At 34.1% G+C, this 27,583-nt stretch overlaps 1 protein-coding gene across 1 annotated transcript in view; it reads right to left on the minus strand.

Moving 5' to 3' along the window:
- Positions 1-7,687: 7,687 nt before the first annotated feature.
- LOC129961972 (chymotrypsin-like elastase family member 2A) overlaps positions 7,688-27,583 on the minus strand; it is a 29,104-nt gene continuing 9,208 nt past the window's right edge. Inside the window, exons 3-9 of the mRNA XM_056075623.1 lie at positions 23,157-23,394; positions 20,656-20,769; positions 17,928-18,150; positions 16,417-16,540; positions 13,083-13,242; positions 9,681-9,805; positions 7,688-7,904 (exon numbers count right to left, since the gene is read on the minus strand). Coding sequence (XP_055931598.1) covers positions 7,719-7,904; positions 9,681-9,805; positions 13,083-13,242; positions 16,417-16,540; positions 17,928-18,150; positions 20,656-20,769; positions 23,157-23,394 — 1,170 coding nt within the window. The 3' untranslated portion in view covers positions 7,688-7,718. The remainder of the gene's footprint in view (positions 7,905-9,680; positions 9,806-13,082; positions 13,243-16,416; positions 16,541-17,927; positions 18,151-20,655; positions 20,770-23,156; positions 23,395-27,583) is intronic.

The following is a 27,583-nucleotide window of genomic DNA, read 5'->3' on the forward strand; positions in this document are numbered from 1 at the left end:
TGATGGTAATAAAAAGGATTAAAAGTTACGAAAACTTATTCTTTTATCATTTAAAAGATATAAATAAATAAAAATATTTTGTACCTGAATCTGTATGTTATAGTTCTTGTTATTGGGAAATGACATTATGAATCTTACTAACATAAAGATTTATAGTATCAATAACTATTGATCATACAATATTTATCACGTATATGCAAAAGATAAAAGTAGTGATAAAACAGAACTAATTGAAGAATAAAAGCATACATATACTGTTTATTCTCGGATTCTTAGAGGCCGCGGTGGCCTGGTGGCAAGGTCTCGACTTGTGATCCGTAGGGTTTCAGGTTCGAGATCCCATTCCACCGAAGAACCATCGTGTAAGGGGGTCTGTTGCACGTTAAATCCGTCATGCCAAACATCCTCCCTGTGGCGTGGAGAGGGGGGGGGGTTCCAGCTCAGGTGTCGTCCTCGTCATCTGATCGCTGTTCAAAATTACGAGGTCCTTCCCAAAATAGCCCTAGTGTTGCTTTACAATGGGACTTTAATATAACTAAATTAAATCTCGGATTCTTAAACCCCCGTGCTTTTGCGCATGCGTCAGGATGTGTTTATTTAGTCAAAATAGGGTGAGAGGAAAGACGAAAGAAGGAGATGCCTTAAAATAAAAGGTGAGAGATTAGGAGGCGCAAAACCTTCAGGTAACGCCTAATACTGTCGAAATGTGATACTAATTCACAATAAAATGCTTTAAAGTAAGTTTTATTTACTTTGAGGTTTTAAACATAAAAACACTGAATCGTGATGAATAAATTATAGATTTCTGTTCTTAAAATTTGATTATTAACTTTTTTTACGAAATAATAATAAATTCTTCGGTGTTTTTCTTTATTTTTTATTGAATTTTTTTTATGATATTGTGAGATTAACAAAGGTAAATAATCTCATTCACATTTAATGATATTATATAAAACATTTTTTGTCTCTTTCTGTAAGTTTTTGCAGCTTGAATTAGCTTATAATCAATCAATATGCAATTTTCTGCTACAATAAAATAGAACGATCAAAAACGATACTAGCATACATGTGGGGGAAAAAACGATAAATTATCTAATGGGAAGGAAATCAAAGTCAAATAATGAGAAGAACTCTAGAAACAATCTCATCTTTCCACATCCCACCCCTTAGCCATGTAGAATTGTTGAAAAGTGGTAATCTCGGGATACTGAAACGCACATTTTAAGTAATATATTTCTCTTATGCTACCACATAACAAAAAATAGGCTTTCTTATTTTATTCTTATGAGCTGATGCTCTGTATTTGCTTTAGAAATGTATTACTCTGGTTTTTAACCGGCTCATTTCTAAGATCACTCGAGTTCAGATATCTCAAAATAATGGAACACTCGCGTATCTCTGTTAAAAATAAGAGACAGTCCAATTCATAGGGGTAATCTGTATTCATATGGTGTTAATATTTAAAAATGTAAAAGTCTTTCATAATGCAAAAGTAACTATTAATAATTGTTTCCCTTACATTCATCTATGCATACATAAAGTTTCACATTTCTATCCACAAAATCTATAGAGATGTGATTATTTTGAAATTTAGAGGTATGAGTCACACATTTAGATGCAAATATTTACTTCAAATATGCAAATTATTCAACATATAAAAACTGTCATAAACAAAGCACAGCCGCCAATTACATTGATTTAAAAGAAATTTGTTGATCTCGTATGATATCATTCATTTTAAACACCCACCCATTGCAGCTTCAATTTTATAAAGAATGAAATTGAAAATTAAGAAATCGAATTTTTAAGATAGAGAAGTAGCAGAATGCCGAATAAAAAAATTAACTCTTTGTTTACATAATAGGCATAATATTAAACTTTCTAAATGACTGACATATTTTAATTATTTAGAAACGATTTGAAAATGCTATATGTAATAGTAAAAGAAAATAAGATTTATTTTCTACATTCTCAGCCCCTTTTTTACTATACAGTTATGGAAAAAAGCAGCAACTTAGATTTATTTTGCAGCCGACCATCATATATGAAAATCAAAAGTATCTTTTTAGAGTAGGAATGCGTATTAAAATATGCTGTGACGAAAGTGTTCATAAAGAATTTACTACGCATTTGAAATTGTAACTTTGACGTTTTTATGGCGAGAAAATATGCCCTTATTATTTTTTGATTCCGTTCTTTTAATATTTTTTTTTTTTTTGAATAATACCTGAAAATTGCAACGAAAGACTTGCTCAAAGGTCGGTCATTGGTATAATAAAATGGTTTAAATCAATAAATTTGCCTTTTAATGCCTTGGAAAATTTAAGACAGAAGCATGAAAGTTAGTGTTAGTAGTATAGATGAATTTATACATTTCATTGCTTATTTATGAAAACATTTTTATTGACACTTTTTCGCTACGGAGACAGTGTAAAAATTAAATTTTTGGAACTTTTTATTATTCTCCTCTATAGAAGTTGTAGTGTATAGCATATAAGCCAGTTAACAACTACGCTACCCGAGCAATTGCTTTTGTATCCTGATCATGTTACTGGACTGCGAACCACTATATCCCAGGTTCTATCCATGCGCATCTCAATTCGCCACATTAATGACCTCGGACGATGAACCTTCAACCCTCGGACGATGAACCTTCTGTTGTGGCGCCATCTACCCACAGCAAACCAAAGTCGTCAGACTCACTTGACGCAGCAATAGCAACCACTCACCCACACACGCTCACCATAATGCTTGACGCTACTCAAATGGGTACAGGCGCATTAGAATCAACAGCTAATACATCACCACTCAACACCCATATCATTCGCCTCACCTCCGACTCACTGGAGGGAGAGTCTGTAGTGAATAGCATATAAGCCAGTTAACAACTACGCTACCCGAGCAATTGCTTTTGTATCCTGATCATGTTACTGGAATGCGAACCACTATATCCCAGGTTCTATCCACGCGCATCTCAATTCGCCACATTAATGACCTCGGACGATGAACCTTCAACCCTCGTACAGCTGTTGTGGCGCCATCTACAAACAGCAAACCAAAGTCGTCAGACTCACTTGACGCAGCAATAGCAACCACTCACCCACACACGCTCACCATAATGCTTGACGCTACTCAAATGGGTACAGGCGCATTAGAATCAACAGCTAATACATCACCACTCAACACCCATATCACTCGCCTCACCTCCGACTCACTGGAGGGAGAGTCTGTAGTGAATAGCATATAAGCCAGTTAACAACTACGCTACCCGAGCAATTGCTTTTGTATCCTGATCATGTTACTGGACTGCGAACCACTATATCCCAGGTTCTATCCACTCGCATCTCAATTCGCCACATTAATGACCTCGGACGATGAACCTTTAACCCTCGTACAGCTGTTGTGGCGCCATCTACCCACAGCAAACCAAAGTCGTCAGACTCACTTGACGCAGCAATAGCAACCACTCACTCACACACGCTCACCATAACGCTTGGCGCAACTCAAATGGATACAGGCGCATTAGAATCAACAGCTAATACATCATCACTCAACACCCATATCATTCGCCTCACCTCCGACTCACTGGAGGGAGAGTCTGTAGTGAATAGCATATAAGCCAGTTAACAACTACGCTACCCGAGCAATTGCTTTTGTATCCTGATCATGTTACTGAACTGCGAACCACTATATCCCAGGTTCTATCCACTCGCATCTCAATTCGCCACATTAATGACCTCGGACGATGAACCTTTAACCCTCGTACAGCTGTTGTGGCGCCATCTACCCACAGCAAACCAAAGTCGTCAGACTCACTTGACGCAGCAATAGCAACCACTCACTCACACACGCTCACCATAACGCTTGGCGCAACTCAAATGGATACAGGCGCATTAGAATCAACAGCTAATACATCATCACTCAACACCCATATCATTCGCCTCACCTCCGACTCACTGGAGGGAGAGTCTGTAGTGAATAGCATATAAGCCAGTTAACAACTACGCTACCCGAGCAATTGCTTTTGTATCCTGATCATGTTACTGGACTGCGAACCACTATATCCCAGGTTCTATCCACTCGCATCTCAATTCGCCACATTAATGACCTCGGACGATGAACCTTTAACCCTCGTACAGCTGTTGTGGCGCCATCTACCCACAGCAAACCAAAGTCGTCAGACTCACTTGACGCAGCAATAGCAACCACTCACTCACACACGCTCACCATAACGCTTGGCGCAACTCAAATGGATACAGGCGCATTAGAATCAACAGCTAATACATCATCACTCAACACCCATATCATTCGCCTCACCTCCGACTCACTGGAGGGAGAGTCTGTAGTGAATAGCATATAAGCCAGTTAACAACTACGCTACCCGAGCAATTGCTTTTGTATCCTGATCATGTTACTGGACTGCGAACCACTATATCCCAGGTTCTATCCACTCGCATCTCAATTCGCCACATTAATGACCTCGGACGATGAACCTTTAACCCTCGTACAGCTGTTGTGGCGCCATCTACCCACAGCAAACCAAAGTCGTCAGACTCACTTGACGCAGCAATAGCAACCACTCACTCACACACGCTCACCATAACGCTTGGCGCAACTCAAATGGATACAGGCGCATTAGAATCAACAGCTAATACATCATCACTCAACACCCATATCATTCGCCTCACCTCCGACTCACTGGAGGGAGAGTCTGTAGTGAATAGCATATAAGCCAGTTAACAACTACGCTACCCGAGCAATTGCTTTTGTATCCTGATCATGTTACTGGACTGCGAACCACTATATCCCAGGTTCTATCCACTCGCATCTCAATTCGCCACATTAATGACCTCGGACGATGAACCTTTAACCCTCGTACAGCTGTTGTGGCGCCATCTACCCACAGCAAACCAAAGTCGTCAGACTCACTTGACGCAGCAATAGCAACCACTCACTCACACACGCTCACCATAACGCTTGGCGCAACTCAAATGGATACAGGCGCATTAGAATCAACAGCTAATACATCATCACTCAACACCCATATCATTCGCCTCACCTCCGACTCACTGGAGGGAGAGTCTGTAGTGAATAGCATATAAGCCAGTTAACAACTACGCTACCCGAGCAATTGCTTTTGTATCCTGATCATGTTACTGAACTGCGAACCACTATATCCCAGGTTCTATCCACTCGCATCTCAATTCGCCACATTAATGACCTCGGACGATGAACCTTTAACCCTCGTACAGCTGTTGTGGCGCCATCTACCCACAGCAAACCAAAGTCGTCAGACTCACTTGACGCAGCAATAGCAACCACTCACTCACACACGCTCACCATAACGCTTGGCGCAACTCAAATGGATACAGGCGCATTAGAATCAACAGCTAATACATCATCACTCAACACCCATATCATTCGCCTCACCTCCGACTCACTGGAGGGAGAGTCTGTAGTGAATAGCATATAAGCCAGTTAACAACTACGCTACCCGAGCAATTGCTTTTGTATCCTGATCATGTTACTGGACTGCGAACCACTATATCCCAGGTTCTATCCACTCGCATCTCAATTCGCCACATTAATGACCTCGGACGATGAACCTTTAACCCTCGTACAGCTGTTGTGGCGCCATCTACCCACAGCAAACCAAAGTCGTCAGACTCACTTGACGCAGCAATAGCAACCACTCACTCACACACGCTCACCATAACGCTTGGCGCAACTCAAATGGATACAGGCGCATTAGAATCAACAGCTAATACATCATCACTCAACACCCATATCATTCGCCTCACCTCCGACTCACTGGAGGGAGAGTCTGTAGTGAATAGCATATAAGCCAGTTAACAACTACGCTACCCGAGCAATTGCTTTTGTATCCTGATCATGTTACTGGACTGCGAACCACTATATCCCAGGTTCTATCCACTCGCATCTCAATTCGCCACATTAATGACCTCGGACGATGAACCTTTAACCCTCGTACAGCTGTTGTGGCGCCATCTACCCACAGCAAACCAAAGTCGTCAGACTCACTTGACGCAGCAATAGCAACCACTCACTCACACACGCTCACCATAACGCTTGGCGCAACTCAAATGGATACAGGCGCATTAGAATCAACAGCTAATACATCATCACTCAACACCCATATCATTCGCCTCACCTCCGACTCACTGGAGGGAGAGTCTGTAGTGAATAGCATATAAGCCAGTTAACAACTACGCTACCCGAGCAATTGCTTTTGTATCCTGATCATGTTACTGGACTGCGAACCACTATATCCCAGGTTCTATCCACTCGCATCTCAATTCGCCACATTAATGACCTCGGACGATGAACCTTTAACCCTCGTACAGCTGTTGTGGCGCCATCTACCCACAGCAAACCAAAGTCGTCAGACTCACTTGACGCAGCAATAGCAACCACTCACTCACACACGCTCACCATAACGCTTGGCGCAACTCAAATGGATACAGGCGCATTAGAATCAACAGCTAATACATCATCACTCAACACCCATATCATTCGCCTCACCTCCGACTCACTGGAGGGAGAGTCTGTAGTGAATAGCATATAAGCCAGTTAACAACTACGCTACCCGAGCAATTGCTTTTGTATCCTGATCATGTTACTGGACTGCGAACCACTATATCCCAGGTTCTATCCACTCGCATCTCAATTCGCCACATTAATGACCTCGGACGATGAACCTTTAACCCTCGTACAGCTGTTGTGGCGCCATCTACCCACAGCAAACCAAAGTCGTCAGACTCACTTGACGCAGCAATAGCAACCACTCACTCACACACGCTCACCATAACGCTTGGCGCAACTCAAATGGATACAGGCGCATTAGAATCAACAGCTAATACATCATCACTCAACACCCATATCATTCGCCTCACCTCCGACTCACTGGAGGGAGAGTCTGTAGTGAATAGCATATAAGCCAGTTAACAACTACGCTACCCGAGCAATTGCTTTTGTATCCTGGTCATGTTACTGGACTGCGAACCACTATATCCCAGGTTCTATCCACTCGCATCTCAATTCGCCACATTAATGACCTCGGACGATGAACCTTTAACCCTCGTACAGCTGTTGTGGCGCCATCTACCCACAGCAAACCAAAGTCGTCAGACTCACTTGACGCAGCAATAGCAACCACTCACTCACACACGCTCACCATAACGCTTGGCGCAACTCAAATGGATACAGGCGCATTAGAATCAACAGCTAATACATCATCACTCAACACCCATATCATTCGCCTCACCTCCGACTCACTGGAGGGAGAGTCTGTAGTGAATAGCATATAAGCCAGTTAACAACTACGCTACCCGAGCAATTGCTTTTGTATCCTGGTCATGTTACTAGACTGCGAACCACAAGGTCCCAGGTTCTATCCACACATCATACCAATCCACACAAAGTCACAGTATTTTCATATACTTAGGCAATATTTGATGAAACTTTGAAATTGGAAATATATATTTGCATTAATTAATTAATTAAATAAACCAAACCAAAATAACAGTATGTTTGAAATTATGGAAGAGCACTTTCTCAAGTGTTCCATTAAAATGCTTTGACATTTTGCCCTTTCTTGTGGGTACAGAAGGGGATAAACTGGTAAACAAAATTATTGAAATTTTTTTTGAAATACAATAACATCAGATCTAATAGAATGATTCATTGTTGGTTTATTTTTAGCTATACATCTGTATCATTTTTTCGATCCAATCTGCATTATTGGATATTTTGGTGAATACAGTTCTTTCTTCGGGCATGGCGCACAAACCGTGCATGAAATTGCCCAACGTTCCATAACTGGTAGCACCCATCACATACCACTTGCCTCCAAGTTTACAAGACAACGGACCTCCGCTGTCTCCCTGCAACAATAAAGTGTAAAAATTAATTCTAGCTACACTTTAAATAAGAGTTTTAAACTTATATGAAAATACAGGTGATGCTTTAATGAAAAATAAAATTCACTGTTTAAACGATATGAATTAAAAATATGCATGCAAAAATCAATTTAGATAAATTATTCGTTCTACATAAAAAGAAATAGGTTCAAAGTATGAAAAAAAAGAATAAATCTTTGTACCTGTGTGAGGGCACTGTTCACAATACTCCGAAAAATAAAATATTTAAAAATCTTACATGACAAGTAGATTGAAATCATGACTGAAAAACTGAAAAAGGGTCTAAAATGGCTGAAACATGCTTATTTTAATACATGCTGTCTATCAAATCAATGATGGAATTTTTGATAAACGTTTCATGGCATATCTGAATTAATCTAATGTAGTATAGGAATGTAAGAATGATATAGATGGATATAAAAATGATGTCTTATATGACAGGTAGATTGAAATCCTGACTGAGAAACTGAAAAGAGACCCAAAATGGCTGAAACATGCTTAATTTAATAAAGGCTGTCTATCAAATCAATGATGGGATTCTTGATAAATGAATGTAAGAATGATATAGATGGATATAAAAATGATATCTTACATGACAAGTAGATTGAAATCCTGATTGAGAAACTGAAAAGAGACCCAAAAATGGCAGAAACATGCTTATTTTAGTACACGCTGTCTATCAAATCAATGATGGGATTCTTGATAAATGAATGTAAGAATGATATAGATGGATATAAAAATGATATCTTACATGACAAGTAGATTGAAATCCTGATTGAGAAACTGAAAAGAGACCCAAAAATGGCTGAAACATGCTTATTTTAGTACACGCTGTCTATCAAATCAATGATGGGATTCTTGATAAATGAATGTAAGAATGATATAGATGGATATAAAAATGATATCTTACATGACAAGTAGATTGAAATCCTGATTGAGAAACTGAAAAGAGACCCAAAATGGCTGAAACATGCTTAATTTAATAAACGCTGTCTATCAAATCAATGATGGGATTCTTGGTAAATGAATGTAAGAATGATATAGATGGATATAAAAATGATATCTTACATGACAAGTAGATTGAAATCCTGATTGAGAAACTGAAAAGAGACCCAAAAATGGCAGAAACATGCTTATTTTAGTACACGCTGTCTATCAAATCAATGATGGGATTCTTGATAAATGAATGTAAGAATGATATAGATGGATATAAAAATGATATCTTACATGACAAGTAGATTGAAATCCTGATTGAGAAACTGAAAAGAGACCCAAAATGGCTGAAACATGCTTAATTTAATAAACGCTGTCTATCAAATCAATGATGGGATTCTTGGTAAATGAATGTAAGAATGATATAGATGGATATAAAAATGATATCTTACATGACAAGTAGATTGAAATCCTGATTGAGAAACTGAAAAGAGACCCAAAAATGGCAGAAACATGCTTATTTTAGTACACGCTGTCTATCAAATCAATGATGGGATTCTTGATAAATGAATGTAAGAATGATATAGATGGATATAAAAATGATATCTTACATGACAAGTAGATTGAAATCCTGATTGAGAAACTGAAAAGAGACCCAAAAATGGCTGAAACATGCTTATTTTAGTACACGCTGTCTATCAAATTAACAATGGGATTCTTGATAATTGATTCTTGATTATCTGAATTGATGTAATGTAGTATAGTAATGTAAAAATAATATACATAAATACAAAAATGACATCTTACATGACATGTTGATTGAAATCCCACTCTGTTCTTCACGCATATATGAGCACCTTCATCATAACTGCAATTCGACTTGGGCATCGTGGACATGTCTGTTTGCTTTAGAGCATGATTGAATCCAGTGCCTTAGTAAAATAAATTTAAAGAAATAGATATAAATTTTTAAATACATTTTTATTAATGAATTAATCAGCAGAATTTTTTTAATTACTTCCTTTTTTTAATTTTAATGTATATTGTTTCTAATTTGTTTTTATTTGTTCAATAGTTAAGATGCATATTTATATATTGTAACTCATTACCAATTGGCAATAATAACAATGGTAAAGAATTAACAGTTAATTTAATTAATAATTGATAATCAAGATCCATAAATTTTAATCATTAATTAGAGAAACGAGAATTTTAAAGGAGTAAAAAAAAATTCAGTCCTCTAAAAGGAAGGTTCCAAATTTGAGGTCCCACTATACCTGGAGACATGCAAAAATAATTCTGATAATGACGGATAACGCAGAACATAAAGGATTTGAAAAATTCTAGAATGTTCTTTCCCGAAGTACATGTCAAAAGAAAAAATTGGGAAGTCTGAAAGCCTATTCACAAAATTGAAAAGGGGAAAGAATAGATTTATACTTGGTAATTGATTGATAAATGGTTGCCACTATTTCTTCCCACCACCAGTTATATTGTATAATTATGCATGGATGACCTATGCCTCGCAAAAATTAAAGCTTTAACAGGGTCATCTGTTCTTTCTATCATCTTTCTTTTATTCTTTCCCCTTAGGTTAAATCCACAGAGATGCACCTCAAAAATGAGAATGTGAAGCTTCCGGTATGGTGGTTGATTCTCGCTCCTCTGGCGGGTATAGAAAGTGGGATTGGACATCTTTCATTGCTGACGGGAGGTAGTTCTCACGGGAAGAGTTGTCCCGTGGCCGGTGATGGTCCTTAGGACTCAATCACAGTTCCTGCCAGTGTTGCTGTCGCGGCGGTCCGGCCATTCAGTTTTTATTTGTATACCTCAAGGCGGATCGGAGTTGTCAATTTATGATTTCCCCTTAAGTTATATAGGAGAAAGTTAGGTTATCCCCCTAAGTTCTTTCCCCTTAACCAATCCTCACAAAACTCTTCTTCCAATGTTTTTATTTTTAAGGTACAATCAAAATCTGCCATTAATAATCTATTATCATTATGTATAAACGTTAGGTTTTCATTACACATCAATGCGAAATTAGTTCGGTGCAAGCTTTTAGCATAACTATTTTTACTAAAAGGGTAGTTATTATTATTATCATTTAGCTTAGTTATTATTACTAAAAATGGATTTTATATTATTTTAAAAACGATGTAATAGACTCATAATGTTATGAAATTCTGAAATATAAATTAGTTAGTAATAAAAATAGGAGCATTCAAACATAAAAAGACTAACGAAGACTAATATGGGAAAGAAAAATTTTGTGAATCGCTACTACTAATCCGAGATTACGAATGAAAACTCAGTTACAAAAATCTTTGCACTTATAAAATGAGTCGAGTTAAAATTCTGTGTTAGTTACTAACTAAAATATATGAAAAAAAGCTTGAACGTTTTCTCCCTTTGGATTTCTTATATAGATCATCAGATTTAATATTTGTGAGTGAAAAAGAATTCTCTTGTGAAAACAAATGCAACTTTTTGATGTTATGTATTCATACGTTTCACTTATTCATATATTCGCTTACAGAAAATTTGAGTTTCATCTGCAAATAACAAAAAAAGTACATTTTTCTACTCATTGATATCAAAAAAAGAATCTGAACACTGACAGCAATAGAACCACTTAAGTTGGTCAGAGTTTTTAGTTCTTGAACAAAACGAACTAATGCCATTTTGTTTAAGATCTAAGAATAAAGTCTTCTTTAATCTCTTTTCCCGTATAACAAATATAAATTCAATATCTCCTTTCTCATACTCTTTCCTGTGACATCTAAATCTTGACAACAACCGTTTTTTCCTTTGAACAGACAGATGGCCATTTCGATTTTTATCATAAATTCTTCCATTTTATCGAAAATGATTACCAAATGCAAAATCATTATTTTGTTAGATTCTCGAATGTAATTGAAGATTTCTTAAAGTTCTTCAACAATTTTCTACAAGAATATTTTATAAATAATTTTCAATAATGAATACATGTTTTTCTAGAGACAAACCCATGGATTTTAAAACCCAACACCATAGCGAAATGTTCAACTAACCGCCAAAACAAATTGATTGAGAAAAGCTCGTCTTTCGTGATAAAAGATGAGGGTATTATACTTTTTAAAAAAATTTCTCAACATTCTCTCTCAAAAAAACGATTTTTAAGGCTAACAATTTAGTGTAATTTCAAATAGCTTATAATGCTTTTTTCCTTATAACGCAGCCAACATTTGAAACAAAGTGTTTTGGAAAACTCATTTCCATTTCATACCAAAGAAATGGTTTCAAAAAATAATAGTTTTAAGAGTTTCAACAAATTTTAAAAGTTGTATTAGTTGCATATTGGCGCTAAATATTGAAACAATTTGTCTTTAATGTCCACTCTGAGACTCTGAAATTTTTAAAATATTGATCTTCATGAGAAATTCTCAATGGGACTGTTTAAACAGAATAATGAACCATGTTCTATTTTCTTTTTTAAATTCAATAAGATTATTTTTGCTGACTATATTCATTAATATTTTTTTAACTTTTTTAAACGTAGCTTCTGTTTAAATTCTTTATATATTTCTTTAAATTCTTTATATTCTTTATAAATTCTTTATATATACACTAAAATTGATTTATTTATCAAATGATTGTTGCTAATTGATAATATTTTGAATTTTTACAATCAATATTCTATTGATATAGTTCTGATTAAAGGTAACCGATTCAATATAAGAAAATTATAAATGTATGACATGTTTAAAAAAATACGTTATCTAAAATTTCTGGCATGTGTTGCCGATGCAAATTAGAATTAAAACAAGGAATATTTAATTATATTCTTTACATTACTAGCTTTACAGACTGAAAAAATATTGATGTGTAATGATATTTTTTGGTCCCCTCCCCCCCCCCCCCAATTCTTTTAGCTGGATTTCTTTTTAAAAAAATGGTTGCTGTGCAATACTTTATTTCTCAAATCAGATAAATTCCGGAAGTTTTAGTATTACAACAACGATGTTGCTAAATTCTAACAAATCTAATTAATATAATTGGATTATCAAAATTCGTCTTAATATGTATTCAGAATTAAGGTATAGTATAATACTCATATAAATATGAAACCATATGGTAAGATTCCATTACCATACTGATATCATATTTATCTGAAAAGTGACTGTTATTTAAAAGAAATCAGTAATAATTAGGTTTTTTTCCACCTTTTACCTCTTGTCTCTCCCCAACCAGTAACATAACACAAACTGCCAGCAGGTAATGTCCAACCCAGTGAGGGTAAGCAGGCTGGTCTGACGACATCGCTAAACTGGACAGGAGCATTAAGCTTTATAAGAGCTATATCATGTTTCATATCAATTACTCCTTGGATCTGCAATGAACCACATGTAGATAATAATAAGATCCACATATAATAATGTAATTGGAGAGTCATGCTTGATTGATTATATTGAATCCTCGGATCTGCATTGAACCACATACAGATAATTGACACTCAGTGCCGGATATATGTATTCTGCACATAAGCTATAGCTTATAGCATTCACTGTCTTAAGATTCTCCAAAGTACCATATGTATTGAGACTATAAAAACATGCTTAATGGACTTATTAAAGGTACATGCCACATATATTTTATGGCCTCATCAAATCTAAATCCGGCATTGTAGCAATTGGCAATTGTAGAACTGCTCTTCTGCTCACTTTTCATATAAGGTTGAACCATAAAACAGGCCATGAAGTCTATCAAAATACACACTGAAGTGCCAAAAAAACTGGTATACCAATAAAATATCATGTAGAGCTTCCAAGAGCACGCAAAAGTGTCGCAACACGGCATGGCATGGTTTCAACTAATTTGGGAAGACATTCTGTAGACAGTTCATACCATGATTTTTGCCATGCAGTTCACAAAGCCATGGGAGTGCGAGGTGATCTCCTAAGGACAGCAAGTTGCAAAACATCCCAGATATGCTCGATAATGTTCATGTCAGGAGGATTAGATGGCCAAGAGAGGGAGAGAAATTTAAAAGAGTGCTCCTCAAACCACTCGGTAGCTACTGTAAACTTGCGGAGTGATGCATTATTCTGTTGGAATTCTCTACGTTCGTCAGAAGGCCTACCGGACATGAATGGATGCAGGTGGTTAGAAAGCATGTTAACGTACCGCTGACCTGCCCTAGTCCAGTTCAGACGTGTCAAAGATCCCATTTCATGCCAAATGCACACGCCTCATACCATCACAAAACTTCCACCAGCTTGAGCAGTTCCTTGTAGCATGAGGGATCCATGGATTCATGGGGGTTTTCTGTACACCGCCATCTGCCCGATACAATTGGAAACGTGACTCTTCAGACCAGACAATGTTTTTCTAATTCTTAAGAGTCCAATGACGGTGTTGGCGCGTTCAGGCAAGGCTCGGAGTTTTCTGCCGCTGAGTCAACAATGTTACACGAGATGGTCTGCGGCTGGGAAAGCCCATATCAATTAGGGTCGTTGCACAGTGTGTACGTTCCCACTTGCTGATGGACCTGCATTCAAATACGCATTCAAATTTGAGGAAGTGTTGAACGTCTATCTCATGTAACGATTCTTTTCAGTCATCGATGATTCTGTTCTGGAAAGGTCTTTTTCCGGCTGTACCGCTGTCGGAGATGTGAAGTTTTACCGGAAACCTCATTTTCACGGTACACCCTTGATATGGAAGTGCATGAAAATCCTGATTTCATCGCTACTTCGGAAATTCTCTGACCCATCTCTCGTGCGCCGATGATTAGTCTCCTTTGAAAATCATTTAAATCTTGATAATCTGCCATTGTAGCAGCAAGAATCGATGTAATAGCCTTCTCAAACACCTATTGTTTTATATACGCACTGTCGACTGCACGATTACGCCGATTGGTTGAACACCTCCATTATTTGTATAAGACCTGTCATACCAGTTTTTCTGGCTCTTCAGTATATATTTGGTAGCGTAGTGGCTAAATTATAAATTTCGGAAAGGAAAGAAAAAATTCTTTTTTAGTTCATATCTCCAAATTGGAGTTTCATAAGAATTTGGACAGACAAATTTAGGATGAAATAACTACAAGATATTTGGGATATTCAGATAACAAAATATGAGGATGATACGCAGGTCGAGAGGTGATGGATTGGCTTGAGAAGGGCTTACTTTTAAGCACATACAGAAACTCAAACTATATATCCCTACAGATCATACTGTATCTCTACAAATACTCATTATTCGGAGGAGAAATATTACACTGAGACACGAAACTTTTACCTAAATGCATTGGAGAGGTAGTTACTGTTGTAGAGACAAACAATAAGTGAGTATAATGAGAAACTTTCGCTTCTTGATGGAAGATTAAACAAGAGCAGAGAATGAGCAAATAGATTTTTCTCAGTGAAACATAAATTTGGAGAGTAAATTTATGATCACATAACAGTATGAAGAATTAAAACTGGTTTGATTCTAAGGTATATAGGATAAATGTTGACTCTATATCAATGCTGCTTTTGTTGAATTGAAGTAGTTAAGAAATTCATAAAATTGACTAGATGTCTCTTTTTGTGCATTTGTTGCATGTGCATATATAGAATGTTATAATTAATGTAATCAGTATTATCACTAAGCCAAAACTTTATGCAATCATTAAAAATAAAATTGGTGTTTGTCATAATTCTTTAACAGTTTTATAAAAAACGAACTCGAAGACATCGTATAACTCTTAAAAACTCTATTATTAATGCATTCAGTGTTATAAATTAATATTCTAGTAAGATAAAAGGCCACTGTGCAATATATCATTCGGCATCCAGCACATTTTTTATTCATTAAATACTGATCCATGAACTATTTCAAAATTTCCTTAAATGACTCTTTGTATTGTGTGTGTGTGTGTGCGCGCGCGTGCGTACGTATTTGTGTGTGTGTGTGTGTGTCTGCGTGCGCGCGCGCTTGCGTGTGTGTGCGTGCGTGCGTGCGTGTGTGTGTGTGTGTGTGCGTGCGTGCGCATGTGTGTTATGTGATTTAAGAAAAAAAATAAGGAATAAAAATACATGAATTTATGAGTTTTTATTATTATTATTCTATTAGGAAATTCATCTTCATAAAATGACAGAAATTTCCTTAAAATCTCTACAACAGCTCATTCATTTCATCCAAAGTGAGCAGTAGAATTTAATGTTCTATGATTCCATACTAAAGTAATGATCTACTGACATCGTTTATCATTCTGTCATTCTTAAACAGGCTAAAAACAATAAATAGTTGCACAATTTACTTTCATTGGCATTAACTGACAAACCGGCACAGAAAAATTAATTAATCAAACGAAATATTTTGGGACATAATTCGTATTTTGTATTCTGAGATTTTCTCTAATAGTAAATCACTGTTTCAGAATTTGAGATGCATCTTTTGCGTGATTCAGGATAAAATAAGCATTATTTTATAGATAGACATGGATGCGATTTTAGATATTGCATTCAAAGATTTATTTTCTGAATTACAGAACAATAAAAAAAAAAAATTTAGTACTTACGTTATCACCAGTGAGATCAGGATATATTATAAGTCTTTTACCATATCGTATCTGCTCTTGAGGATCCTTTTTATATTTGTTGTGTTTTCCTAAATGTATCCTCCAGTTGTTGGCATATGGATTGCTATAAGAGACAGGAAATCACTTTTAATTCTTAACCTTATTTATTATAACAATAAAACTATTTTTACACCAAGCATTGGAGAAGATTTGCATTATAAGTCAGAGGGAGCTACCGTCTCGAAACTTTCTCATATGCCCTTCAATTAAGGCCCATTATTGTCCCAAAATAGTCCTAGTGTTGCTTTGCAATGGGACGTTAATATAACTGAAACCTAAGGCCCATTATTATGGAATACAGGAGAAACTTGTTTTTGTAGGGGGGGGGGGGGTATTTCCATTGGTTTCTTTACTCTTTATGTCCTGTTCTCTCTTATATAACAGAAATATGAATTTATATTAGTGGAATTATATGCAACAAGTTCCAGAAAATAATTCTAAAAATTCCATAGAATAATTATTTTTTAATTTTTATATATTTTTTTTCTTTGAATTGAAGCTACGACATTTTAACCATCTTAAAGTGGTATCGGGATGACACACATATGATTCAAGTATAAAAATTATAAAAACTGGATTACCTCTGGGGAATTACTTTTGAAATAATTTTATTTTTCTGTGTTTCAAAGTCCCTTTAACTTTCTTTTGTTTATTTGCAAAAATTAGCTACTTTTTTTATAGTGAATAACTTTTGACATAAAATTTAAAAATGGACATAAAAATAGGAAACCAAAGAATTCAACCAATCAAATATCCCTAAAAGTTAAAAAATCCAAAAATAGCATTATTAAAATAAATTTTCCTACAAATTAGTCGCTGATATATAAAACTGCACTAAATCATTAATTGTCAAATAACTTATTGCAAAAGTACAATTCAATATTTAGTTGCATTCACTACTTCTTCCCATATATTTACTGAACCAGTATGAAATTCGTACATATTAAGAATTTTGTTTAAACCAACTTTACTCACGAAATAAAGAAAAAATTTCAATAAACTATTGAAAAATACTTACAGCATTTAATCTAATTTTGCATCTGAGCAAGTGGAAATTTTGGAAATGTCAAATTAAATCTTGTTCGAAAATATAGAAATGCTATACTCTAATTCCCATTATTGAAAAAGCGATGAATGATCAGAGAAGAGTAAGCTCCATTTCCGCTAAATTCTCTTTTTTTTAGTTAAAATCCTGCCGAAAGGGAATTTTATTTTCGTTGTTCCTTGAACAGCGCAAGACTAAAAACAAAAACAAAAATTGTAGGCAATTTAATCTATCAAAATTGCTCAGGTTATTTTATTTAGATATAAAAATTAGCCCCAGTATTGGCAGAAAAAGCTCAAAAAAACAGAAACAAAAATTGAAGACATTTAACCAATAAAAATTGCTCAGACTCTTCGATTTAGATATGAAATTTCGAACCATATTAACAAGAAATGCTGGTTCTTACCCTTTGAAACAATGTGCAGCCGTAACAACCCAATGCGCATTTATAAGGGATCCTCCACAGGAGTGGCTGAAAGTGGAATAGCGGTTCTGTAGGGACACCTGCCATGGCCAGCTACCGGGTATGGCTTCTTGACCTCCGATGATACGATCGGGAGAGCGACCACCATAAACAGTATCCGGCGTAATTGGAGGGTCTCCGCACTCAGAGGTGGCCAGAGGAAGCTCTGCATTAAAAATAAAAATGGGTTTATTAAAAAGTAACTGCATTTTTTATTTACAGCTTTAACTATAAATAGAATTGGTAAATCGATAGTAATATAAAGATGAAAATGTGTGTGTGTGTGTGTGTGTGTGTGTGTGTGTGTGTGTGTGTGTGTGTGTGTGTGTGTGTGTGTGTGTGTGTGTGTGTGTGTGATTTAGAATTATGTGAATTAGACATGAATTATGAGTTTTTTTATTATTATTATTATTCTCGTAGTCACTCGTGCATGAGTGGTCTACAGGGCCAGAATATTTGACCTGAAGCTACTAAATTTCGTACATGTATAATTTGGAGATAGAGAGTGAACCCTAAGGAATCATTTTTTTAATTTTAATTACAGTTTTAATTAATTAAAAATTAAACTGAATTTTGGGTTTTCTGTGATAATTTCTAAAATTATAATCGTACAAAAGTACAAAAATGAGATTTACATCGTGGGAAAATTTTAAAAATTGATACTAGTTTAAAAATCGTGCAAGTTTTTTCTGAATATTTGCAATTTTTAATATATATTTCTTTGCCTAATTTTTAACAATAGGTTACAGTGTTGCTCTGAATTTCAAACCGTTTTCATTATTTCATCAAATACTTGATTGCGTGATTTTCTTTGATTGTTGAAAGTTAAATTAGAAAGATTCTGTTTAACATCTGTGTAGTTTACAAGACAAATAAAAAAGTGAAATTACAAGAAGATGAAATTTAAAATATAAATAAACTGGGTATTTACGTTTTTAATAATGCAATGATGTTATGGGATTTTTACCATTAGAAAAATTTATATGCATGATCAATAGAACTAAGATAAGTAAAATAATGCATTTTTAATGTCAGAATAATTTTGGCGGAATCATGGACATAATGCTTTATCTAAACAATTTAAATGATATCAAATAATACTACTATCTCCGGCAAACCAACTCGTCGCCAAAGGCGACTGATTTATAATACTGCTCAACAACCTGCTGTATTTTGGTTATATGCTCTTAAATATACTATAAAACTTTGGTTAACCGAACTAATGTGAAGGGGCCATTTCGGATAAGGATCCTTTCTCTTAAGTCATGAACATCCATTTCTAATTTTTATCTCATTACGATATGTAATTGTGAAATGTTTTATAAACAAAACGAGTTTAAAACTCTGCAGATTTCATTTATAATCCTTATGAAAGACAAAATTTCGTTTTCGCATTTACAATAGCTGCATACATCAATACATATTTAGTAAAAAGTCAGGTTTTAACTCTGTAGGGACCTATAAGCCATGCAAATTTCGGGTTTTCTTTCTTGAACCTTCAAGAAAAGATACCCTTTTATTAGTTTTAAACTTACTGTACTTTTTTTATGCGACAGATAGAATGACTAAGTGAAATAGCAAAACATTTAATTTCGAAAAAAAAGTAACAATTTCTATATAGAATTAAAAGAATTTATTTCTATTCAATATATAAAAAAGCCACAATTTAAATTTAATGTGATTGGAAATCTATTTGCATGATATTTCATCAACAACTAATTTTTTATTTCTGCCAAATAACTCTTAAAGTTCTGTAATATTAAGATTAAATATATAAATTTTTCATTAATATAGATACAGTACACTCCCGATTATCCGCGGAATTGGGTGGCGCGGCCGCCGCGGATAACAAAAATTGCGGATAATCCGAAAAAAGCTAAAAACGGGTATTGCAAAAGAGAAAACAATCATTCCAACTCTGAAAATTCGTTTTATGTACAATAAAACGTAAAATAAACAGCAGGAAATGTTTAACTAACGCTAATATTTTAGTATATCACTCAAAACTAACCTAAAATGCATTTTGCTAATGAAAGCAGAAAAGTTCTTTGTACTTACGAGAGGCGTCAAGGATACATTGAAAAATTAATACATATGTACTGTTTTAATACTGTAATGTATTATGTAATTACAAAAGCATAACTGTAAAACTGCACCTTTTTAAAAAAAAAAAAAATTAGTGCGGCAGGCGCGGATAACCCGCCCGCGGATAATCGGGAGTCTACTGTATTACTGAATAAAAACGTTTTGAATTAGCATTTTAAAAAAAAACCGTTAAAATATGGATAAGAAAACTGCAGTATTTTAGGCTCTGAAGTAGCAGAGGAAATGAAAATAAAACTATCATAACTTCATTAACACTTAGATTATTTTATTAATCTTTTTAAATGAAATTGAAGATACATGTACACAATGTTTTTATTTCTTAAAAATTTTATGTTGTTTTTATATATTTCATAAATGTTGAATAAATCATGAAATTCACAATTTACAATACTAGTGCATGTTCTAAAATTCCATTGTGTTAAGAATTGCGACTTAATTTTGTAAACAAAAAAGATTTTTAATTGACTATATTAGGGCAAAAAAAAGTACATGAAAAAACAATTGCAAAAGAAATAAATTTACTCATTCTTTATACAATTTTTTATGAAAATAAAGTGAACTTAACTGCAATCTTCTTCATCTGTTCCATCTCCGCAATCATCGACTCCATTGCATTTATGTACAGTTGGATCAAAGCATTTCTTGTTGCCGCATTCCTTCAGTCCTTCTTCGCAATAAGCTGAAAATGAATCATTATTCTGAGAATCTTTGCTCAAAGGTCAAAATATTCAATCAGTCAAACTCCTACTACATTATTTATTTTATTAAATCAATTAAATTTTTAAAAGATTTATCTATTATAAAGAGTAAGCAAATATTCATGTGTTAAATAAACTTGATTTGTGTCACCAATCCATCAATTCAAAATACAACACAGCTTATTGTTATCATTCTCTATGATAAATATTTGAATCTCATTTCTTTTTGTCTTTTTTCAAAACTAACTTTATATAATTTGGTAATATTGTACCGAAACTTGTTCTAACTTGGCGCGGGCTGAATGGTTCAGTGGAAGAATTCTATGAACTTTAGTTTGAAAGTCCGTATCTAACAGCAGGAAAGTTGCCTAAAAACTGTTTTATTATTGATTTATTCTCTGTTATTTCTCGTTTGTTCTAGAATGTTCTTATAATTTCTGTATCTTTCTAAATATGGAAGATTCCACTCATTTCGTCTTGTGGATAAAACCAGATGTAAGGTATAGTTCCTTGAATAAAGTCTCGAGTTGAGATTAGTGAGTGTTATCTTTGACTTTAGTTAACACACGGTTCATCTGCGCGGCAACATATTATTAAAATATGTTAAATCATTTTACTAGAGGAAAGAATAGTATTAGCCAAAGTATGAAAATATATAATAGATTAAAATATATCACTGAGGTTTAAAAAAAAAGTTGTTTATGAATTACATTGGTAGACAAGAACGATGCAGACACATGACTTTCCCATGTTAACTGAAAACGAATGAAGCATTTATTAAATTTCATGACCATTTTGTTCATCCTGGCTCGTTAGAAATCGTGCTTCAGCTCATTTGACTTCTGTTTGGCAGCTGTATCGATACCATCTTCTGAATAGACTGTGAGACGGGACATAATCACTAGGCGTCACACCAAAACAAGACACCATAACCTTACTCGAACTTTAGTACCCCAATCTTGAATTCAGCAGTCAATGTTATGAGGTTTGCATTAGAGGATGTTCTACTTTATTCTGTGTTTAGCATAAATAATTCTAAATTTCACATGCACAAATATTCTTAATTTATGAGAAGCTTACCATGCTTTGTTATTAAATTAGACATCAATGCTAATTGAATCCTGACATTCAGTTGAATTCAATTCGGCTGAAATTCAATAAACTTTTCTAAAAATCACACTGCCCATTGAAACGATAATTTCTTTCCATTTTCCCACCGAAGAAAAATTCTCATCACAATGATTTGTAACTTTTTGTGACCTTTTTATTATTATTATTATTATTGATCCTTTTATATTCATTCATTCGAAGTACCTTTAAATGAATGGCACTTTAGTAAGGTTAATGTTTTTGACAACATCAAAAATAGATTTTTAGTGAAAATATCCACTATTTTTTTTGTTGTTGTTCAATATTCTTACTTTCTGAGCAGTTTTTTTTTTTTTTAAATAAAACCGTCTGAGTTTTATTCCTAAGATGATTCGAGACCCGATTCCGCCGAAGACCGTCGTGTAAGGGGGTCTGTTGCACGCTAAATCCGTCAGGCCAAACGTCCTCCCGCTGGTGTGGTGTGGAGAGGGTGGTGCCAGCTCAGGTGTCATCCTCGTCATCTGATCGCAGTTCAAAATTACGAGGTCCGTCCCTAAATAGCCCTAGTGTTGCTTTACAATGGGACGTTAATATAACTAAACTAAACCAAAGATGATTCTTTCAGAAATCACATTGATTTTTATATTTATATGAAATTTTTTAATGCTCTTTTACATCATTAACTAATATGTTCTCAAATTCTAAATTTTGTAAAATCTTTTTAAGAAATATTTCATAAATTTAAATCTAATGCATACTTCAAACTTCATACAATAATTTTTCATTATGTTCTGCAATTCCTGAATTATAGAATAAGTAATCTGTTCATTTAGAAAGATTTTACGTTGTTTTAATATTCCGCAATCTTAAAAAAAAATTGAAAATTTCATGTTATTTATCGGTTGAACGTCTATATTTATAGATTGGATAAAAATACAACTTATTTCTTAATTTGGGAACTAGATAATGCATCTCTTAAGCTATCTGCAAGATTTTGCATAAATCCTTTAATTAATTTCTAGGCTAAAATATTTTCGGTTATAACCTCTACTTTCAGTCAAAAAATTATTCTTTCTCTTATTAAAAAAAACTGTTGGCTTTAATTCGTATATTTTTGCTTCATATGTGCTTTTTTCAATTTTAAACAAAAAAAATCAATTCCGAATATAGTATTTCAACAAGTATTTTTAAACAATATCCAGACATGACTAAAAAAGAATGAAATTTTTAAAAACTATTTTTAATAACAAAAATAAATAAAACAAGAAATATGCCTTACCAAGATGTGCCCCTGCTTCAAAACGGAGGTGAAATCCTCTTCCAGTTCCCATTTTGTCTGTCCGGAAGAGAATGTGCATTTTATTGACCCCTGGATCGGTGATGATTGGCATAGGTTTGTCTCTTCCGCACACCGTTGAAATAACTTCTTCCTTTTCACCTGAATAAATAACCAAAGAATCTTGCCCGCAGAAATCGGATGGTTCAATGTCCAAGTCCTCAAATGCGAGTTTCAATTGCTAGTCAAATAAAGAAATAGCTCGATACATGGACTATCATCAACATTTAAATTATCTTTGTATTCAAGTTCTTTCAGGACAATGATTCTACTTCATAATATATGTTCCAATCTAAAATTCTCTGGTAAAGGTATGTCATCAAATCGATTTTCTGAATGGGTAGCTAAACAGATACAGTCTCTCGCTGTTATAAAAGCTACCATTTCAAGGGAATGTAAAAACACTGTTTCTGTCTTTCGTAAATTCTATACAAATGACATTATAAGCATATTAGTACAGGACATTGGTATTTCTTGCTGAGGCCCTGTTGTCTTTCATTACAATTTGATTGTTTGTTACAATTTGTTTATTTGGGGAAGCTCGGGATGTTTATCAGCTTATTTTTGCAGATAAATAAATATAAAAACAAATATATTTACAAAGAATTATTTGTAATTAATTAAAATTTATCAACGAGAATAATTTAAATGAAATACAAGGATTGAAAATTAAGCAATGGCATTTTTATTTATTCTCAGCCGTTACATCTTTAATACTAGATTGAAGCTTTTGCACTATTAAGGTAACCATTAACATCTTGAGCAACTTGTTTCCAGCAATGCTGAAGTCGTAGAATACCTTAAACAATACATACTTTACTGTTAACGCCGAAATGTTCCAGGAATTTTTAGAGATAAAACATCAAGAGAATTGGTATTACTTCGTGTAATTTATTACTTTAACTTCGAAGGAAGCAGGTTGCTCGTTGCAAGTTAGAGAATTATTTCGAAAGACAGAAAATGTTTCAACCGTTATTTTACAGGCTGAAAGTATATATTGTAGTTGCCACTATTAAATCTCAATTCTTGCATTTCACACAAATCTTCTCTGATAAATATGATTATTTTACAAAAACGGGATTTAATTATTTGCAAATATTTTTTTTTTCATATTTATCCACAAAAACATACTGGAAAATTTTCCAAATAAATGTACAAAAGTTGCGCTGTAATATGATGTCCTGCAAAATGCTGGATATAATATGCAATAACATATTTTTCGCTTCTTCTATTCATCATGATTACAGCCACCTGTATCGTTTGTACGTTGCATCTGTGACCTTACATGTCCTATGCAAAAATGACTTCCCAATATTTTCAAAGAAGGAAAAATGAATTTCTTAAATGAAAAATGTCTTTAAAACTATTACATTTATGCCCCTGAAAATTATTACAGAGCCTATTCTGTTTTGATCTTCATATAAATACTATTAAAAGATCGGAAATTGCGATAAAAATATAATATTGATAAAAAAAATTGTATATGTTATTGCAGAGATTTATATTTATTTAATAATCGCACGTTTCATAAATCACTTTTATTTCAATCATCAATTTCCCTATTGCACGGTGTCATAATCTGTTTTTGTTTGGCGGGCTTGGTATGTGATATGTAGGGGAGAGTGCTGTATCTTTGACTTATTATCGGTATTAATGCTTTTTTTAATTTTTTTATTGGTTTCGTTCGTAACGTCATTATTCTTTTGCTAATACTAACCTTGTATACTATTTACTTTTACATTTCTTGCAAAATTTAAAAGATCAAAATGTTCACTTTCAAAGTGTTTAAATACATTTTTCTAAACTTCACGGTATTAATGCTTACTTTTTACTTATTATGAAAATAAACACAATCGAAAAAATATTTTTAATCAAATAAAAGAGTAAGACCGCAATTTTTTAAAAACCTCAAATTTTTGTACTTTCTTATACACAAAATATAAATAAAGAGAAAACATTATAATCGTCAAAAAATTCTAATTTACGATTTTGACTAATTTCCATAATTCAGACCTCCCTTGAATCCAGAAAAAGTACGTTTTTAGAATTACATCTATCTATCTGTAAAAACGATAACTCAAATTTCTTCAGTTAGAAGGATGAAATATAGTACATGGACTTAAAAGAAATTTGTAAATTTCCAGCAAATTTTATTCGCTATCCATTTGTGGAAGTCTGTCTATCTAACTGTCCGAGTACAAGTGAGCCACAAAAACTATAAAGCATAAAGAGTTAGATAAACCAAATTTAGTACACAGGTTAAGCATAGAAAATGTAAATACGTGTCAAACTTGTAACTATACATTTCAAATCTTTTTATCTTTTTTGATCATCTGTCTCTAAACTGTCACATTCATGTAAATACGATAGCTCACTATCACAATGACTTAAATAAATGTAATTTGATATGTGATCTGGGGACTATAGTTGTAGTCCCATATCAAATTCTGGTTTCAGTCCGTCAGAAAAAGATGTCAAGAATATATATTTGATTTTCTGATACTTGTATATTAACCGCATGACAGCGATTAACCACCATAACAGTAATCACCAAAGATCGTAAGATAGTTTCAATAAAAATGCTAAATTCATACTAAACATCGATCTGTCTTAAATACTGTTCATTAATGTCGTGCAGTTAACGTATAAGTACCGGTTTCTTTATTATACAATTGTCACGTGTGGCATTCTGAAAATAAAAATCTCAGCACTCCTCGCATTCGCACCTAAGACAAAGTCCAAGCCAATTCCTTAATTCTTTAAAGAAGCAGAATTTCCTTTGAGTCCCATTTCATATTTTTTTAGTTTTGGAGACACCGCTTGATGACGAAGTCAATAAAATGGAGTGACATGTCAGACACTCATCTGTTTGATCGTGATTTCCAACACTCTTAAACCAGATAAACGTATAAAAGGAAATAAAACTATAAGTTACCTTCAACGCTGTTTGAAACTCTCTCGGCCAATTACAATACAAATTTAGAATCTTTTACTTTTTCTCTTGTTGTCACGATTTGACACATCAGAACTTTGGAAAATCGTGCCCAAACAAATGCAATCTTTCAACGATTTGTTCTTAGCATTATTGCTCTTAAGATATCTTTTCTTACTAACTTGAATACAATCTATAATTTTGTATTTGATTCTTTTTCCTTGCATCTTGTAATGTTTTTGAAAGAAGAACTCTAACTCCATTATTTGTCGCTAGATGGCACTGTAACCGACCTCATCGTATCGTGCATCCGTTCTTTTCTATCGTAGAAACCAAGTTTGTGGCAATATTTGTCGCCGTTCTCCAGTTAATGTGGGGTAAACAGATTTTAGTGGGAATTTATGCACTATGAATTAAAAAGTATCAGGACACTTTCGGATTTAAACATTTTCCCAGGCATATCTAGAAAGACTTAATGAACTGTCTTTGAAATTTAATCGTGTAAAATTTAAGATTTGGTCATCAAGGCACTAAGGGGAAACCGATTAAAAATTGATGAAGAAGAGAAGGATTCTGACGCACCCCTTTGTCTGAAAGATGATATTAGTTTTAAACTATCATCAATGATTTTCCTTACTTTGAGTAATACTTTTTGACATTTTCCTAGTTTTCAAAACGATATAAATGCTTTTATATTAATCCCGAATTTTCTAACACACTTTTAGTTTCTTTTTTTAAAAAAAGTAAAATTTTTAATTAAGTAATTCGATATTTGCAGAATATGCGACAAAATATTTTAAAATCATTTGTTCCGACCTGTCACTGTGCTGCCCTCTTGCGGCAAACGGAAAAACACTTCAGTGTAGCGTGTAGCGTTAGCGAGTGTGTGTGCGGTAGCAAGGCTGCGCCTGCTAAGCAATGATGGCCAGAATAAAGGAAAAAGAGTCCAAAATTATTCTTGTGTTGTGATTTTTTAATAATGTGAGAGCTATCGACATAAATTTAGTGCATGTGTAATCATATGGTCCGTCTCGGAGGAGTTGAAATAGCGATCAGCGATGGATTACGTTTTTTTTGTGTGTGTGAAAATATGCGAAGTGGATTAGTGTAGGCTTAGGAAACGAAACTTGTGCTTGAGTGGTGTTTTTTGTTTCTGTTCTCTGTGTTTTCGCGTATTCTCTCGTCCCAATTCTCAAGGATAATTATTGTGGGTAAGTGTTCAATTACTTAAATTTTCATTATGTCTTTGTCTAGTTTGAAGAAAGACGAATTAAAGAGTTTGTGCACGGAATTAAATATTAAATTTGCATCTTCCGCTAAAGTTGTAGATTTGATAAGTATAATTGAGAATAGTGACATTTATAAGCAAAGAATTGAGGTTGTGAAAAATTTAATTAAAGAGATTTCAGACGAAAGAAGTAAAAATTCGGATCAAGCC

This window comes from Argiope bruennichi, chromosome 2 (assembly GCF_947563725.1).
Source record: "Argiope bruennichi chromosome 2, qqArgBrue1.1, whole genome shotgun sequence".
In the NCBI taxonomy this organism is placed as follows: Eukaryota; Metazoa; Arthropoda; class Arachnida; order Araneae; family Araneidae; genus Argiope; species Argiope bruennichi.